The sequence below is a fragment of the Nycticebus coucang genome, chromosome 10, assembly GCF_027406575.1.
Source record: "Nycticebus coucang isolate mNycCou1 chromosome 10, mNycCou1.pri, whole genome shotgun sequence".
Lineage (NCBI taxonomy): Eukaryota > Metazoa > Chordata > Mammalia > Primates > Lorisidae > Nycticebus > Nycticebus coucang.
In genome coordinates this window covers 104,799,357-104,815,936 of record NC_069789.1, presented here as the reverse complement: position 1 = coordinate 104,815,936, position 16,580 = coordinate 104,799,357, and the positions used below count along the sequence as shown (strand labels likewise).

The window sequence follows — 16,580 nt, the reverse complement described above, 5'->3', positions numbered from 1 at the left end:
CCTCAACCTCCCAAAGTGCTAGGATCAATGTGGTTGTCCATAGGTAGATCTTAATCAGAGAAAGGGCTAGAATCAGGGAGAAGATATAGCTTTTCCAATGCCCAGTCAGGGGCAGTGCCTGTGGCTCAGTGAGTAGGGCGCTGGACCCACGTACCGAGGGTGGTGGGTTCGGACCCGGCCCCTGCCAAACTGCAACAAAAAAATAGCTGGGGGTTGTGACAGGTGCCTGTGGCCCCAGCTGCTCGGGAGGTTGAAGCAGGAGGATTGCCTAAGTCCAAGAGCTGCAGGTTGCTGTGAGCTGTGACACTACAGCACTCTACCGAGGGCAACTTTTGAAAAAAAAAAAAGGTCAGTAAACAACATCAGAATTACTCCCAGGGCGTGAGAATAGCTACACCTCTGCAAGCTGTCTTTCCCCAGCCCATCTTCTTGAGCTGTGAGAGGGACTGACAGGCAGTGAAGAGAGCAGAGAGGGAAATAAGATGGCAGCAAAGGATTCAAAAGGGGGAAACAGGACTCATGACTCCTACAGCCAAGGCCAGAGCTCAGCTCACTTGCCCAGGAGGCCCAGACACTTGAGGCCTGTGTTCCAACAACCTGTGCTTACCTAGGTGCCAGGAAGACAGACAAGTCTGTATGGCATTTGTTTTTATTAGAAAATCCCAATTAGTAAGTACCTCCCCAACCCCGAACAGAGACTGGGTAGCCTCTGAGAGTCCCATAGCTTTCATTTCATCTTCTACCCTCTTTAAGAGGGGAAGGCGGGGGATGGGGTAGTGTCAAGCAATCTCTTATGTGCCCCCACGCCATGCTCTGGACCCCTGAGAGAATTCATTGCCAGCAATATTAACAGCAGCAGCTCATTGGAGCACCAGAGGGCCTCTAGGTTCAAGGGCTGTTGCCAAAGATGTTCTTGTTTGTATGGCTTCATGCTGTAACCGAGGAGGCTCTTGTGGACTTCAGGACCTGGTCTTTCACTCTGGCTGAGATCAGGATCCAGGAGAAGGTGGCCAAGGGCTAAGGGAGAAGAGACTGCATCTGAGATATCCTTTGGAGTCTGGAAAGCACCTGGATTTCAGGGGAAAGGAGGCCATGGAACGCCCACTCAGCTCTTCCTCACTTTGGGGGTGTCATACTTCCTCTTGCTGGAGTACCACAAGAGCAGGGGGATGCCGATGGATGGAAGTGTCATGACCCCAAAGGCTGCCCAGTCCAGCTGTCAAGGAAAACAAAGGCCTTGCTTAGAAGTCTGGATTAGGCTCAGGAGAAGACAGGGAAGGAATGAATCTATTGAGAAAGGGAACAGTACAGCCCAGTTTTAAGTAAAACTCATGATACAGAACAGCTGTCTAAAGACTAATCCATCTTTCAAGCTGTGAAGCAAAAGGCTTCACTTGACCCAACCCAGACTGGGAAAGAATCTTCTTTCTTCCAGGCAGTCTTTGACAATGCAGATGCCCAAGTCTTGCCCCTATAGCTAAGCTGCCTATGGCCTAACTCCTGCTTACACTTCAGGCCTCCTCGCTTCTGTTCCTCCACCTCACGTTCTGCACTCCAGCCTGATGAGCCACTTGAGTTCCTGGATCACATCATGCCTTTTCGCATGTCCCTTCCTAGAATGCCTGGTCTTCCTTGCCTCCTTCAGAAAACACTCTTTTTTTTTTTTTTGCAGTTTTTGGCCATGGCTGGGTTTGAACTGGTCACCTCTGGCATATGGGGCCGGCACTGCCCACTCCCTCTTTTTTTTAAGACACAGTCTCACTTTGTTGCCCCTAGAGTGGTGTAGTGTCATAGCTCACAGCAACTTCAAACTCTTGGACTCAAGTGATCCTTCTGTCTCAGCCTCCCGAGTAGATGGGACTACAGGCGCCCACCACAATGCCCAGCTAGTTTTTTAGAGACAGGGTCTCGTTTTGCTCAGGCTGGTCTGGAACTCATGAGTTCAAGTGATCCACCTGGCTTGCCCTCCCAGAGTGCTGGGATCCGGAAAACACTCTCTGACTTTCGAAGACAGATTGAATGTTCCTACTCATATTTCTCCAGCACCCAGTATATGACCTCATCACAACATCTTATCCGTTTACTTGTTCTGAGTCCTCTATGAGCTCAGAAGATCTTTAATGAAAAGGAATGTCTTATTCATCATTGTTTTCCCAAAGTAGAACACAGAATGAGCATATAATTCAGAACTTTCACTGAATGAATGAATTCTCTCATTCAGTACTTTAGACAAATGTTAAAGAAATTCTCTCTTGGGCGGCACCTGTGGCTCAAAGGAGTAGGGCACTGGCCCCATATACTGGAGGTGGTGGGTTCAAACTCAGCCCCGGCCAAAAACTGCAAAAAAACAAAAAAAAAAAAAAAATTTTTTTTTTTTCTCTTTTAGTAGACCACAACAAAGTTCCTACTTACCCTTCCCAATGCTCCATGACCCTCTGAATCTAATCAGATACTTTTTAAAAACTCAAAATAGACCTAGGACTCTCAGATGGGCCTCTATTCGAGGCTGAATAGAGAAACAAGGCTGGTTTTGGGTTCTGGCAATTGTGATCTCATTGCCAAAACTCTTTGGGCATGGTTAAATGAGGATATATGAGAAGGCTATGTATATCAGAAACTAAAAAAACAGATAAGGCAAGAACCAACCAATAGGCCGAGTGCGGTGGCTCACGCCTGTACTCCTAGCACTCTGGGAGGCTGAGGCGGGTGCATAGCTTGAGCTCACAAGTTTGAGACCAGCCTGAGCGAAAGTGAGACCCCTATCTCTACTAAAATAGAAAAACTGAGGCAAGAGGATCGCTTGAGCCCAAGAGTTAGAGGTTGTTCTGAGCTATGATGCCACAGCACTCTACCCGGGGCAACAGCTTAAGGAAAAAAAAAATGAACCAACCAACAGAACAAATCTTCTATGGAGGCCAAGAGATTTCAGAACCAAAATGGCATTTCTCATATCAGAAAAATGTTGAGCAAAAAACCCAGAAAGCTTACAAAGTGGGGGGAGAATCGTCTATCAAACTCTCGCTGAGCCAGGATTCCTCCCTGTCCAGGTGCACTGGTAGAGCCAATCTGCAAAGAAAAGAATCCCATTAAAAAAAAAAGGAAGAAGAAAAAAAGAAAAAAAATCCCATTAAGGCAAGTCCCGACCCAATTTCTCTCATCTGAGGAAGAGCAGCAGTCCCAATCAACCCAATTCTAAGCATTAGATTCTTAGTTCCGTAGTGCCCAAAAGAGCTTTGAATGAGGCAAAGCTTTTGAACTCAAGAGAGTTGGATGATTCTCTTAGTGTGCTGTAAAGAGGAGTAAATTAGGAGCCAGGAGACCTGAGAAATGCCACATCATGGACATTTAGCCTCAGACTCTATAAAGAGTGAACTTGTCCACTAACTGTGGTCCCTCAGAGAGCCAGTTGTAATGAAACAACTGCCCTTGGTTATCATTTACTCAGTCCTTAAGAGAAAACACTACTTCACAGGGTTAACGTGAGGCTCGAATGAAATGAGAAGGATTTGGAGAAGTGGAATGCCCTACCCAAGTGTACATTACTAGAGAGGATGAGTCTGGCCCACATTCCTTTGTCTTGGAGAGGAAGCCAAAGAGTTTGGAGCACATTACAAACAACTTAGTTCTAAGGTGGCAGCTGAGCCTTTGATTTTCTGTGTATTAACTCATTGAGTACTAAGTAGAACCAAAGAGTCCTGAGGTTGGTTTGGAAAGCAGAAATGACACAAGATGCGAAAACACAGCTGGGATTATAAGAAAACAGTTCCATGTGGCTTATAAAGAAAGGAAATTTACCAAGGACATTGAGTGACAGAGAATCTTAGTTTTCTTTTAGTTCTGTGGTTGACTGTGTCAAGTCCCTTCCCTACTGTGTACTAACTAGCCTACAGGCTGATTATATGATCCTATCAGAGAGCCGGACATTTTAGCTTTATAAATTTATCTAATTTTATGCATTTATGACTTAAACTTTTTGAGGGCTGGCAAAGTATCTTAATCTTCCTTCTATTCCCCAGAGTCTAGCACATAGTAGGGGCTCCATAAATGTCTGCTGACCTTTATCTCAATCAATTAGTAGGTTGTTTGGTACTGTATGGGAAACAAAGAAATCTAAGACAAAGTCCTCAGCCTCAAGGAGTTTATAATTAAATTGGGAGGTAGAGGATTGGGGAAGGGAAGACCTACAATAAGAAAAAGAACTACTGGTTCATCACCCGTAGCTCAGTGGTTAGGGCGCCAGCCACATACACTGAGGCAAGTGGGTTCAAACCCAACCTGGACCTGCTAAACAATGACAACTGCAACAAAAAATTGCCGAGTGCTGTGTTGGGTACCTGTAGCCCCAGCTACTTGGGAGCCTGAAGCAAGAGAATCACTTAGGCCCAAGAGTTTGAGGTTGCTGTGAGCTGTGACACCACAGCACTCCACGCAGGGCGACACCTTGAGACTCTGTCTCAAGAAAGAAGATAAAAAGAAGAAACTCTCAAAAAATAAAAAATAAAAAAAAAGAAGAAACTCTCAAACTACTCAAACCTCTCTCTACTCTGGCCCACTTGGAATACTATTTCTATCTTAACAAGGCTAAGCTAGCATCCTGGACAGAATGTGTGGATAGAAACTAAGATATTACAATTGGCATTCTACCAAAGGTGTAGGACCATCCTTGATTGTAAGCTCCATTCAAGCCTGTAGATGACTGCAGCCACATACATAAGTCCAAGTAACACTGGGTACAGTGAGTCATGCCTGTAATCTCAGCACTCTAGGAAGCCAAGGCCAGTGGATTGCCCTGAGGTCACAGGTTCCAGACCAGCCTGAGCAAGAGACTCCATCTCTAAAAATAGCAGGGTGTTATGGCGGGCTTCTGTAGTCCCAGCTATTCAGAGGCTGAGGCAAGAAAATCACTTGAGCCTAAGAGTTTAAGGTTGCTGTGAGCTATGATGCCACAGCACTCTACTGAGGGTGGAGTAGTGAGACTGTCTCAAAAAAAAAAAAAAAAAAAAAAAAAAAAAAAAAAACTACTGAAAACAGTAAGTAATTAAACATTTTAGTGACCCAGGCACCAGCTCACACCTGTAATCCCAGCCCTCTGGGAGGCCAAGACAGGGGCATCCATTGAGATTAGGAGTTTGAAACCAACCTGAACAAGAGGGAGACTATAAGACCATGTCTCTACTACTTACATGTCTCTACTAAAAATAGAAAAAAATTGGCTCGGCACCTGTGGCTCAAGCGGTTAAGGCACCAGCCACATATACCTGAGCTGGTGGGTTCGAATCCAGCCCTGGCCTGCCAAACAATGACGGTTGCAACCAAAAAATAGCCAGGCATTGTGGCAGGCGCCTGTAGCCCCAGCTACTTGGAGGCCAAGGCAGGAGAATTGCTTGAGCCCAGGAGTTGGGAGGTTGCTGTGAGCTGTGATGCCACAGCACTCTACCCAGGGTGACAGCTTGAGGCTCTGTCTCAAAAAAAAAAAAAAAAGAAAAAATTATCCTGGCATTGGGGTGGGCACCTGTAGTCCCCGCTACTTAGGAGGCTGACACAGGATAGGCTGAACACAGGTGTCTGAGATTGCTGTGAGCTGTGAAGGCTCTCTACCCAGGGTGACAGTCAGACTTTGTCTCAAAAAGAAAAAAGTTCAGGGGCGCCCATAGCTTAGGGGTTAGGGTGCTGGTAACATGCACCAGGACTGATGGGTTTGGACCTGGCCCAGACCTGCTAAAACAAACCAAAAAAACTGCCGGGCATTATGGTGGGCGCCACGGCACTCTACTGAGGGCAGCAAAGTGAGACTCTGTGTCAATAAAAAAACATAAGAAAAAAAATTTTTAAAAAGTTCAAGTGGCACAGATTGTAAGAGCTATAGAAGTTTTGATGTGGTCAATGTTTACTGAAAGAATGAATAGGAAAGAACAATGTGAACTGCAGAAGACAGAAACAGTAAGAGGTAGCTCAGAGCTTCAGACAGAGACCAAAGCAAAGGGGAAAGGTAAGTGCCAGGAGTGGCTGGGGATGCAGGGAGGCAGAGAACAGCTAAGTGCAATGAGAGGCAGAAAATCGCAGCCTTAGATGGGGTGAGCAGGAGCATTGCACACAAGGGAAAGGCAGAGTGGAGACTGGGAATAATCAACAGTGACATGGAAGGTAGATTGGAAAGGTAAGAATGGCAATAAACCAGACAGCAAATGACACATTCCACACTAAAAGGAAAGCGGAAGGAATGAAGACGAAAAGAATGCTACCACGCTGCTCTCTCTCCATTTCAACTGTTCAATTCTGAAACTTTACAATTTGAAACATCCTTCCTTAGGACAATACCCAGTTTTCTGGTCAATCTTTTTTTTATTGCTGGGGCCGGGTTTGAACCCACCACCTCTGGTATATGGGGCCGGTGCCTTACTCACTGAGCCACAGGCACCACCCTTTCTGGTCAATCTTATCTCCCTCAGAATTTAGTGGCTACCGTGGAAACTTTCTGCAAGAAGTTTTTTGTCTGTTTTTTTTGTAGAGACAGAGTTTTACTTTACCGCCCTCGGTAGAGTGCCATGACGTCACACAGCTCACAGCAACTTCCAGCTCTTGGGCTTAAGTGATTCTCTTTTTTTTTGTAGAGACAGAGTCTCACTTTATGGCCCTCGGTAGAGTGCTGTGGCGTCACACAGCTCACAGCAACCTCCAACTCCTGGGCTTAAGCGATTCTCTTGCCTCAGCCTCCCGAGTAGCTGGGACTACAGGCGCCCGCCACAACGTCCGGCTATTTTTTGGTTGCAGTTTTGGCCGGGGCCGGGTTTGAACCCGCCACCCTCGGTATATGGGGCCAGCGCCTTACCGACTGAGCCACAGGCGCTGCCCTTAAGTGATTCTCTTGCCTCAGCCTCCCGAGCAGCTGGGACTACAGGCGCCTGCCACAATGCCTGGCTATTTTTTTATTGCAGTTTGGTCGGGGCTGTGTTTGAACCCGCCACCCTCGGTATATGGGGCCGGGGCCCTACTCACTGAGCCACAGGCGCCACCCTATTTTTGCTTTTTTTTTATAGGGAGGGTATCACTTTGTTCACTGCCGCCTCAAACTCACAGACTCAGTAATTCTCCTGCCTCAGCCTTCTAAGTAGCTGGGACTACAGGTATGTGCCACCAAGTCTGGCTAATTTTTCTACCTTTTATAGAGATGGGTCTTGTATATTGCTCAGGATGGTCTCAAATAGCTGGGCTCAAGTTATCATCCCACTTCAGCATCCCAAAGTGCTAGGATTACAGGTGTGAGCCAATGCACCCAGTCTAGAATCTGTCCTTTTTTTTTGAGGCAGAGTCTCACTATGTCACCCTTGGTAGAGTGCCCTGGTGTCACAGCTCACAGCAACCTCAAACTCTTGGGTTTAAGCCATTCTTTTACCTCAGCCTCCCAAATAGCTGGGATGATAGGCGCCCGCCATAATGCCCGGCTATTTTTTTGTTGCATTTGTTATTGTTGTTTAGCTGGCCCGGGCCAGGTTCAAAACCGCCAGCCTCAGTGTATGTGGTTGGCACCAAAATCACTATGTTACAGGCGCTGAGTCTAAATCTGTATTTTATTTTTATATATCTATTTTTTTTTTTGAGATAGACTTTTGCTTTGTCACCCTCAGTAGAGTGCCCTGGCGTCATAGCTCACAGCAATCTCACACTCTTGGGGTCAAGTGATTCTCTTACCTTCAGCCTCCCAAATAGCTGGGACTATAGACATCTGCCACAATGCCCGGCTATTTTTAGAGACGGAGTCTTGCTCTTGCTCAGGCTGATCTCAAACCCATGAGCTCAGGCAATCCACATACCTTGGTCTCCCAGAGTATTAGCATTATAGGCATCTACCACCGCACCCAGCCCTGTATTTTTATTTTTATTATTATTTTTTAAATTGATTATTTATTTATTTATTTAGTGTGTGTGTGTGTGTGTGTGTGTGGTTTTTGGCCAGGGCTGGGTTTGAACCCACCACCTCCAGCATATGGGATTGGTGCCCTACCACTTTGAGCCACAGGTGCCGCCCCCTTTATTTTTATTTTCAATTTATTTATTTTGGGTGGCGCCTGTGGCTCAAATGGGTAGGGCATCAGCCCCATATGCCAGAGGTGGCAGGTTCAAACCCAGCCCTACCCAAAAACTGCAAAAAAAAAAAAAAAAAAAAAGTTATTTTTTTTTTTTTCAAATCTCACTATCACCCTGGGTAGTGTGCCAGGGCATCATAGCTCACAGCAATGATCAAAACAATCAAGTGATCTTCCTGCCTCAACCTCCAGAGTAGCTAGAACCACAGGCACTCATCACAACACCCAGCTAGTTTTTCTATTTTTAGTAAAGACAGGGTCTCACTCTTCTTAGGTTGGTCTCAAAATTCTGATTTAAGGGATTCTCCTGCCTTGGCCTCCCACAGTGCTAAGATTATATAAGCATGAGTCACCATGCCAAGCCTAGAATCTGTATTTTTATTTTATTGAGACAAGAGTCTCAAGCTGTTGCCCTGGGTAGAGTACCGTGGTGTCACAGCTCACAGCAACCTCAAACTCCTGGGCTTAAGCAATTCTCTTGCCTCAGCCTCCCAAGTAGCTGGAACTATATGTGCCCACCACAATGCCCGGCTATATTTTGGTTGTAGTTGTCACTGTTGTTTGGCAGGCCCGAGCTGGGTTCAAACCCACCAGCTCCCATGTATGTGCCTGGCACCATAGCCGCTGAGCCTAGAATTGTACTTTTAAATTGATACATAATAGATGAACATATTTTGGAGGTGCATACATTCATATAATGTGTAATGATCAAAGTGGGCAACTAGAAAAATCTATCATCTTAAAACATAGGAGGCTGAGGCAAGAGAATCACTTGAGCCCAAGAGTTTGAAGTTGCTGTGAGCTATGACACCACAGCACTCTACCAAGGGTGACAAAGTGAGACTCTGTCTCAAAAAAAAAAAAAAAATTCTTTTCTTCTAGCTATTCTGAAATATGCAGATTACTGTTAACTATAATCACCCTACTGAAGTATCAAACATTAGGTCTTATTCCACTAAGAGTTGGACTTAAGCGATTCTCCTGCTTCAGGAGAAGCAGGTTGGCACCGTAATCACTAAACCCAAGTAGCTTTCAAATAAGAGTGAAATAAGAGTACCCATTAATAAACTTCTTCATCCCTCCCTTCCCCCTTTCCTAAGAGTTTTTATGAAAAGGCAGATCCAGGTGGCACCCATAGCTCAGTGGGCAGGGCACCAGCCACATACACCAAGGGTGGCAGGTTTGAACCTGGCCTGGGCCAGCTAAACAACTGCAACAAAAAAATAGCCGGGCATTGTGGTGGGCACCTGTAGTCCCAGCTACTTGGGAGGCTGAAGCAAGAGAATTGCTTAAGCCCAGGAGTTTGAGGTTGCTGTGAGCTGTGACACCACAGCACTCTACCGAGGCAACATAGTGAGACTGTCTCAAAAAAAAAAAAAAAAAAAAAGAAAAGGCAGATCCAAGCCCTATCTAGCTAAGGAGCTGGGGCAACTTACCACAACAGGCCCATCCTCCTGGGCCAGGTAAGTGATTGTCGCTGAGGTGAAGTTGAAATATCCAGCCTTGAGAGGGCGCAGGACCACAGTATGGGAGACATTGCTAGCACTGGCCAGAGTTAAGGAAAGGAAAAGATCAAGCTTTTAAGTTTTAACAACCCTTCAGATTGTAGACTAATTGTAGCATGTGCAAAACAGTTGCCAACTTGTGCTGATTTCGTATGTACAATACTCTGCTGGAATGAAAAAAATACATAGGCTTTTTCTTTTTTTTTTTTTTTTTTGTAGAGACAGAGTCTCACTGTACCGCCCTTGGGTAGAGTGCCATGGCGTCACACGGCTCACAGCAACCTCTTAACTCTTGGGCTTACGCGATTCTCTTGCCTCAGCCTCCCAAGCAGCTGGGACTACAGGCGCCCGCCACAACGCCCGGCTATTTTTTGGTTGCAGTTTGGCCGGGGCTGGGCTTGAACCCGCCACCCTCGGCATATGGGGCTTGCGCCCTACTCACTGAGCCACAGGTGCCGCCAATACATAGGCTTTTTCTTTTTTTTGATACATAGGCTTTTTCTTTTTTTTGATACAGAGTCTCACTTTGTCACCCTGGGTAGAGGGCCATGGCATCATAGGTCACAGCAACCTCAAGCTCTTGGGCACAAGTGATCCTCTTGCCTCAGCCTTCCGACTAGCTGGGACTACAGGCGCTCACCACAGTGCTTAACTATGTTTTTGTAGAGAAGGGGTCTCATTCTTGCTTAGGCTGGTCTCAAACTCCTGAGCTCAGTAAATACATCCACCTTGGCCTCTCAGAGCGAAACAAAAAACAGTTAGTTCATAAGAGATATAAAACAAAAATTTTAAGCAACATATATATGTATTTTTTGCAACATACGTTATGAGTAAAAAATCTTATTACTTAAGCTCACAGAATTTTTTACTGACTATAACTGAAGGAAGTTCTTGAAAATACAATAAAAAATAACAAAAAAGGCTCGACACCTGTAGCTCAGCAGCTAGGGCACCAGCCACATACACCAGAGTTGGCGGGTTCAAATCCAGCCCAGGCCTGCCAAACAACGACAACTACAACCAAAAATTAGCCGGGCATTGTGGTATGGGCCTGTAGTCCCAGCTACTTGGGCGGCTGAGGCAGGAGAATTGCTTAAGCCCAAGAGTTTGAGGTTGCTGTGAGCTGTGACACCACTGGCACTCTACCAAGGGTGACAAAGTAAGACTCTGGTCTCCAACAACAACAAAAAATAATAAAATAAATAACAAAAAAATACAAAGAGGGGCGGCACCTGTGGCTCAGTCAGTAAGGCGCTGGCCCCGTATGCCGAAGGTGGCGGGTTCAAACCCAGCCCTGGCCAAACTGCAACCAAAAAATAGCCAGGTGTTGTGGCAGGCGCCTGTAGTCCCAGCTACTTGGGAGGCTGAGGCAAGAGAATCGCTTAAGCCCAGGAGTTGGAGGTTGCTGTGAGCTGTGGGAGGCCACGGCACTCTACCGAGGGCCATAAAGTGAGACTCTGTCTCTACAAAAAAAAAAAAAAAATACAAAGACAACATTTACCCTCACCAGAAAATCTAAATATACTTTAATTCACAAAGAAAGAATAGTGTCTGATGCAATACTCAAGAAATAACCCATAGATCAGGAGACTCATCGAACAAGAAACTTTAAAAGGTCATTATGACTTTCCATGCTAGCATCCCACTGAATTTCTTTTTCTTTTTTTCTTTTTGAGATAGAGTTTCACTTTACCACCCTCGGTAGAGTGCCATGACATTATACAGCTCACAGCAACCTCCAGCTCTTGGGCTTACGCGATTCTCTTGCCTCAGCCTCTCAAGCAGCTGGGACTTCAGGTGCCCGCCACAACGCCCAGCTATTTTTTTGTTGCAGTTTGGCCAGGGCTGGGTCCAAACCCGCTACCCTTGGTATATGGGGCCAGCGCCCTACTCACTGAGCCACAGGCGCCGCCCTTTCTTTTTTTTTTTTTGAAACACAGTCTCAGTATGTCACCCTTGGTAGAGTGCCATGGTGTCACAGCTTACAACTTCAAACTCTTGGGCTTAAGTGATTCTCTTGCCTCAGCCTCCCAAGTAGCTGGGACTACAGGCAGCTGCCACAACGCCCGGCTATTTTTTTTTTTTTTTTTAATTTAGTAGGCCCAGGCTGGGTTCAAACCCACTAGCCCCGGAGCATGTGGCCGGCACCCTACCCACTGAGCTACGGGTGCCCAGCCATCCCACTGAATTCCTTTTTAAAACACCTTAAAATATCCTTGCCTAGTCGCAAACACTTTTTTTTTGTAGAGACAGTCTCACTTTATGGCCCTCGGTAGAGTGCCGTGGCCTCACCCAGCTCACAGCAACCTCCAACTCCTGGGCTTAAACGATTCTCTTGCCTCAGCCTCCCGAGTAGCTGGAAGTACAGGCGCCCACCTCAACGCCCGGCTATTTTCTGGTTGCAGTTTGTCCGGGGCCGGGTTTGAACCTGCCACACTCGGTATATGGGGCCTGCGCCCTACCGACTGAGCCACAGGTGCCGCCCAGTCGCAAATACTTTTTTAAGTGTCTACATCTTCTCAATACAGTATGTCTCAGGGCCTTGTAATATGAACGTCAGGACCCTCCTTCTTCAAGTCCACTCTAATAATGGTCACATAGTTTCTATTATTCGCTCTTGCCCTTATCCAGAGAGATGTAGGAGAACAGTCAGGCGCAGACAGCCTACTTGAAGTGCCCCTAGTATTTTGCAGGCAAGTCTCCCCAACTTCCCACCCTTTGTCATTTACTGCCAAGAGGATACGGGGCAATCCGGTCCCATTTGACATTGAGCATTCCAGAGACAATGCCAAAGTCTTCTGGAGGGAAAGAATCATCAGATAATTCCACATCTAATGCAGCACTAGGAAATGGAAGAAACAAAAAGGGTTAGTTCATAAGAGATATAAAATTAATCAAATCAGCCTGCTTGTCCTACAAAACCAGAACTGCAGAAGAGAGGTGTGTGTCAAATATAATTCAGGGCCACTGCATTGAAGAATACAGGTCAAGGACTGGGTTCTATTGCTTAGAAGCACCAAAATAATTAAGTACCTAGGAGGGAACAGGCACAAATCCATTCCTGCCTCAATTTGCCTTTGCGAATGTGAGTGTATGTGTATGGAGGCAGTGGGGAGAGAAGCAAGAGGAATATGGAAGAGAAAATAAAATGGACTCAAAAGAAAGGCAACAAAGGGCGGCGCCTGTGGCTCAGTGAGTAGGGCGCAGGCCCCATATGCCGAGGGTGGCGGGTTCAGACCCAGCCCCGGCCAAACTGCAACAGAAAAATAGCCGGGCGTTGTGGCGGGCGCCTGTAGTCCCAGCTGCTCGGGAGGCTGAGACAAGAGAATCGCGTAAGCCCAAGAGTTAGAGGTTGCTGTAAGCTGTGTGATGCCACGGCACTCTACCCGAGGGCGGTACAGTAAGACTCTGTCTCTACAAAAAAAAAAAAAAAAGAAAGGCAACAAAAATGCTCCCAGGCTAATGAAAGAAGGAAGCTGAAATTTTAAACCCTAGAGGTAACAAGGAATTATACATTTTCTATTTATTTATTTAGTATTATTATTATTATTATTTTTTTGGCGGGGGCTGGGTTTGAACCCACCACCTCTGGCATATGGGACTGGCGCCCTGCTCCTTGAGCCACAGGCGCCGCCCACATTTTCTATTTATTTTTATTTTTTTTTGAGACAAGAGTTTTACTATGTCACCGTTGGTAGAGTGCCGTGGCATCGCAGCTCACAGCAACCTCAAACTCTTGGCTTAAGTGATTCTCTTGCTTCCACCAGTGGCTGGTGCTGTAACCACTGTGCTATAAGTGCTGATCCAGGAATTGTATATCTTCCGTCTCCATCTTCACCTCTTTGTTTCTCCACAATTCTTGCTTCTTCCCTACTATGAAATGCTTCCAATCCAGCCTGTGGCTCAATGAGTAGGGCACCAGCCCCACATACTGGAGGTGGTGGGTTCAACCCTGCCCCAGCCAAAAACTGCCAAAACAAACAAACAAACAAAAAAAAAAAAAGAAATTCTTCCAATCCAAAAAGTGTTAGATGGCTTCTTGTAAATACCTTGGGTATGACTGTCTTCCTCTTCCAAAAGTAAGTCCAGTTGTATATTCACTCACTCAAGACACCTGATGATGGAGGTCCCCCAAGGAGGAATCACTATGTACCATCCGAGAATGAATCCGGAAAAGGGCGTAATCTGTTACTCCCAGGCCTCCTTACCTTGAGCCAACATTGTAGATGTTGTACTGTAAGGTCAGGTCTCGTCCCTCCACAGCGTATCTGTTCAACAGTGATTTGGAGGCCAAAAGCCTGGCTCCTTCCTCTGCTTGAGTGACAGCAAATAGAGCCAACACCGCAAATTCCAACAGCCTCATCTTTGGAGAAAAAAGCAAAGTTAGCAGTCAACATAAGCATATAAACACCACCAAAATCCTTCTACGACAACCTTCCCTTAACAAGTCTGCAAAGCTCTTCTGATCCTATCAAAGCAGCAGCCCCTTCGACAGAGCAATACCTAAGTCACCAGCCAGACCCTTCTGCAGACTCTGCTGCTATCCCACCGCGGTCCTTACAAACTCAGCCCTAGCCCCAACCTAATCTTCTCTTCCCGTCGGGGCTTCTGGGTTCTCTCTTAACTGGTGGGGTCTCCCGAAAGGACACCATGGAGCCCAATAGGGCTTCCTTAGGGTAGCTGACTTCGGCCGATCACGGACCCCACGCGCGCCCGCGGAGTCCTCTCAACGTTCCCGTACCCAGCCTCCTAGCATATCCCCCGGGGCCGCCTGCAACCTCACCCCACCTCCCTTTCTAGTTTCCTCGAGGACTCGGTCCCCTACGCCCCTCACCCTCTCATCAGGTTTCGCGTCCTCCCGCCGTCCCGGAGCCACCCAGGCCACTGGGCTACGCCATTCCCGCTAACACGCGCTAAACCCACAGGCTCACCCTGCACATCCCCAACGCCTCCCGGAGGACCACCGAGACCGGAAGAAAGCGTCAGCACTCAACACACCGGAAGCAAGATGCCGCCGGAAATCGGCGTTGCCCTAGTGTCTTATGGGAGTTGTAGTTTTCGTGTGCCGCCGCCAGGCGCGGGCGCTCCAGGACCTCACTAGCTCTTCAAGCTGGCTTGTCACTATCATGCACGACTCGCACTGATCAAGCACTCTGGCAAACCAGCAAACCTAGCAGTTGGTCAGGAAGTCAAGCGTACTGTCCAACTGGGAATTTCAGAAAAGTCATTTTTTTTTTGGAGACAGAGTCTCACTTTGTCACCCTCCGTAGAGTGCTGTGATGTCACAGCTCACAGCAAACTCCAACTATTGGGCTCAAGCGATTCCCTTGCCTCAGCCTCCCAAATAGCTGGGACTACAGGCACCTGCCACAACACCCGGCTATTTTTAGAGAGGGGGAGGGGGTCTTGCTCTTGCTCAGGCTGGCCTCGAACCTCTGAGCTCAGGGCAATCCACCTGCCTCGGCCTTCCAGAGTGGAAGGATTATAGGTCTGAACCACCGCACCCGGCCCCAAGAAGAATTATTTTTACCGTTCTTTCTGTTCCATCCAGAGGAGGAACGCAATCATCCTCTCCATCCAGTCACCTAGCCCTGAGCTTCATTTAGAAGTGCCAGAAAGTAGGTCTTTTCTTCTCCATTCCGACGATACCATGTTCGTTATGCTTGTTGGTTTTGCTCTAGCAGTCTCCCTCTTTATGTCTTTTCCCGCACTTTCCATCATTGGAAAAATAGCCGTCTCTAAAAATAGCTGGGCGTTGTGGTGGGCGCCTGTAGTCCCAGCTACTCAGGAGACTTAGGCAAACTTCTCCAAACAGCATTCCCAACCATAGGCCCTGGGTTCAGAGGATGAGCTCTGAAGTGCGCAGTCAAGAATTAAAGCCTCCTGGCTCAGCGCCTGTGGCTCAAGCGACTAAGGCGCCAGCCACATACACCTGAGCTAGTGGGTTCCAATTCAGCCTGGGCTTGCCAATCAACAATGACGGCTGCAACCAAAAAATAGCCAGGCGTTGTGGCAGGCACCTGTTGTCCCAGCTACTTGGGAGGTGGAGGCAGGAGACTCGCTTGAGCCCAGGAATTGGAATTTGCTGTGAGCTGTGATGCCACAACACTCTAACCAGGGCAACAGCTTGAGGCTCTGTCTCAAAAAAAAAAAAAAAAAAATTAAAGCCCCCGTGCTGCTGCTTACTGGTTAGGCAAACTTGAAACAGGTGTTGCTTATACTATCTTTCTTTTTTTGAGGCAGACTGTGTCACCCTCAGTAGAGTGCGATGGCATCACAGATCACAGCAACCTCAAACTCTTGAGCTCAAGTGATTCTCTTGAAGGTCCACAGCCTCCCTTGTAGCTGGGACTACAGGCTCCTGCCACAATGCTGGGCTATTTTTGTTGTTTGTTCGTTTGTTTATTTGTTTGTTTGTTTGTTTAGCAGGCTTGGGTCAGGTTGGAACCTACCAGCCCCAGTGCATGTGGCCAGCACCTTAACTGCTGAGCTACTGGCGCCGAGCCACTTATACTACCTTTAACACCTTGGTTCTCAAATCTGTGAAGTAGGGATCATTATATAGTCCTTTCAAAAAGTTGGAGAATACAACAGGGCCCAAGTGGCTCACCCCCAAAATCCTACTGAGAGGCCCAGGCCAGAGCACTGCTGCAGCTCAGGAGTTGGAGACCAGCCTGAGCAAGAGGGAGACCCAGTCTCTACAAAATAGCCTAGCCGTTGTAGTGGGGGCCTGTAGTCCCAGCTACTCTGGAGGCTTAGGCAAGAGGATCACTTGAGCCCAAGTTTGAGATTGCTGTGAGCTATGACACAACAGCACTCTATTCAGGGCGACAGAATGAGACTCTGTCTCGACAAAACAAAAAGTTGGAGAATCAAGTAAGATTATGTAAGTAAAGCTCTTAGAACAGTGCCTGGCTAAGTTATTGGTAACTATCAGTAGTACTATTATCCATATCTCCATCCTAGCATCCTACATTCAGTATGCATTTAT

At 47.0% G+C, this 16,580-nt stretch overlaps 1 protein-coding gene across 2 annotated transcripts; it reads right to left on the bottom strand.

Annotated features, from left to right (window-relative positions):
* Positions 1-637: 637 nt before the first annotated feature.
* Positions 638-14,594, bottom strand: SSR2 (signal sequence receptor subunit 2). Of its 2 annotated transcripts, none has more exons than XM_053604590.1 (6): positions 14,521-14,594; positions 13,798-13,952; positions 12,333-12,431; positions 9,521-9,629; positions 2,989-3,066; positions 638-1,216 (listed from the first exon to the last, which is right to left on the bottom strand). In XM_053604590.1, exons 1-6 carry the CDS (start codon positions 14,527-14,529, stop codon positions 1,106-1,108), a joined length of 561 nt encoding a protein of 186 aa, XP_053460565.1. In that variant the 5' UTR covers positions 14,530-14,594; the 3' UTR covers positions 638-1,105. The 2 variants fall into 2 exon arrangements, with proteins under 2 accessions (XP_053460565.1, XP_053460567.1); XM_053604592.1 differs by having other exon boundaries at positions 14,424-14,543.
* Between the last annotated feature and the right edge of the window lie 1,986 nt (positions 14,595-16,580).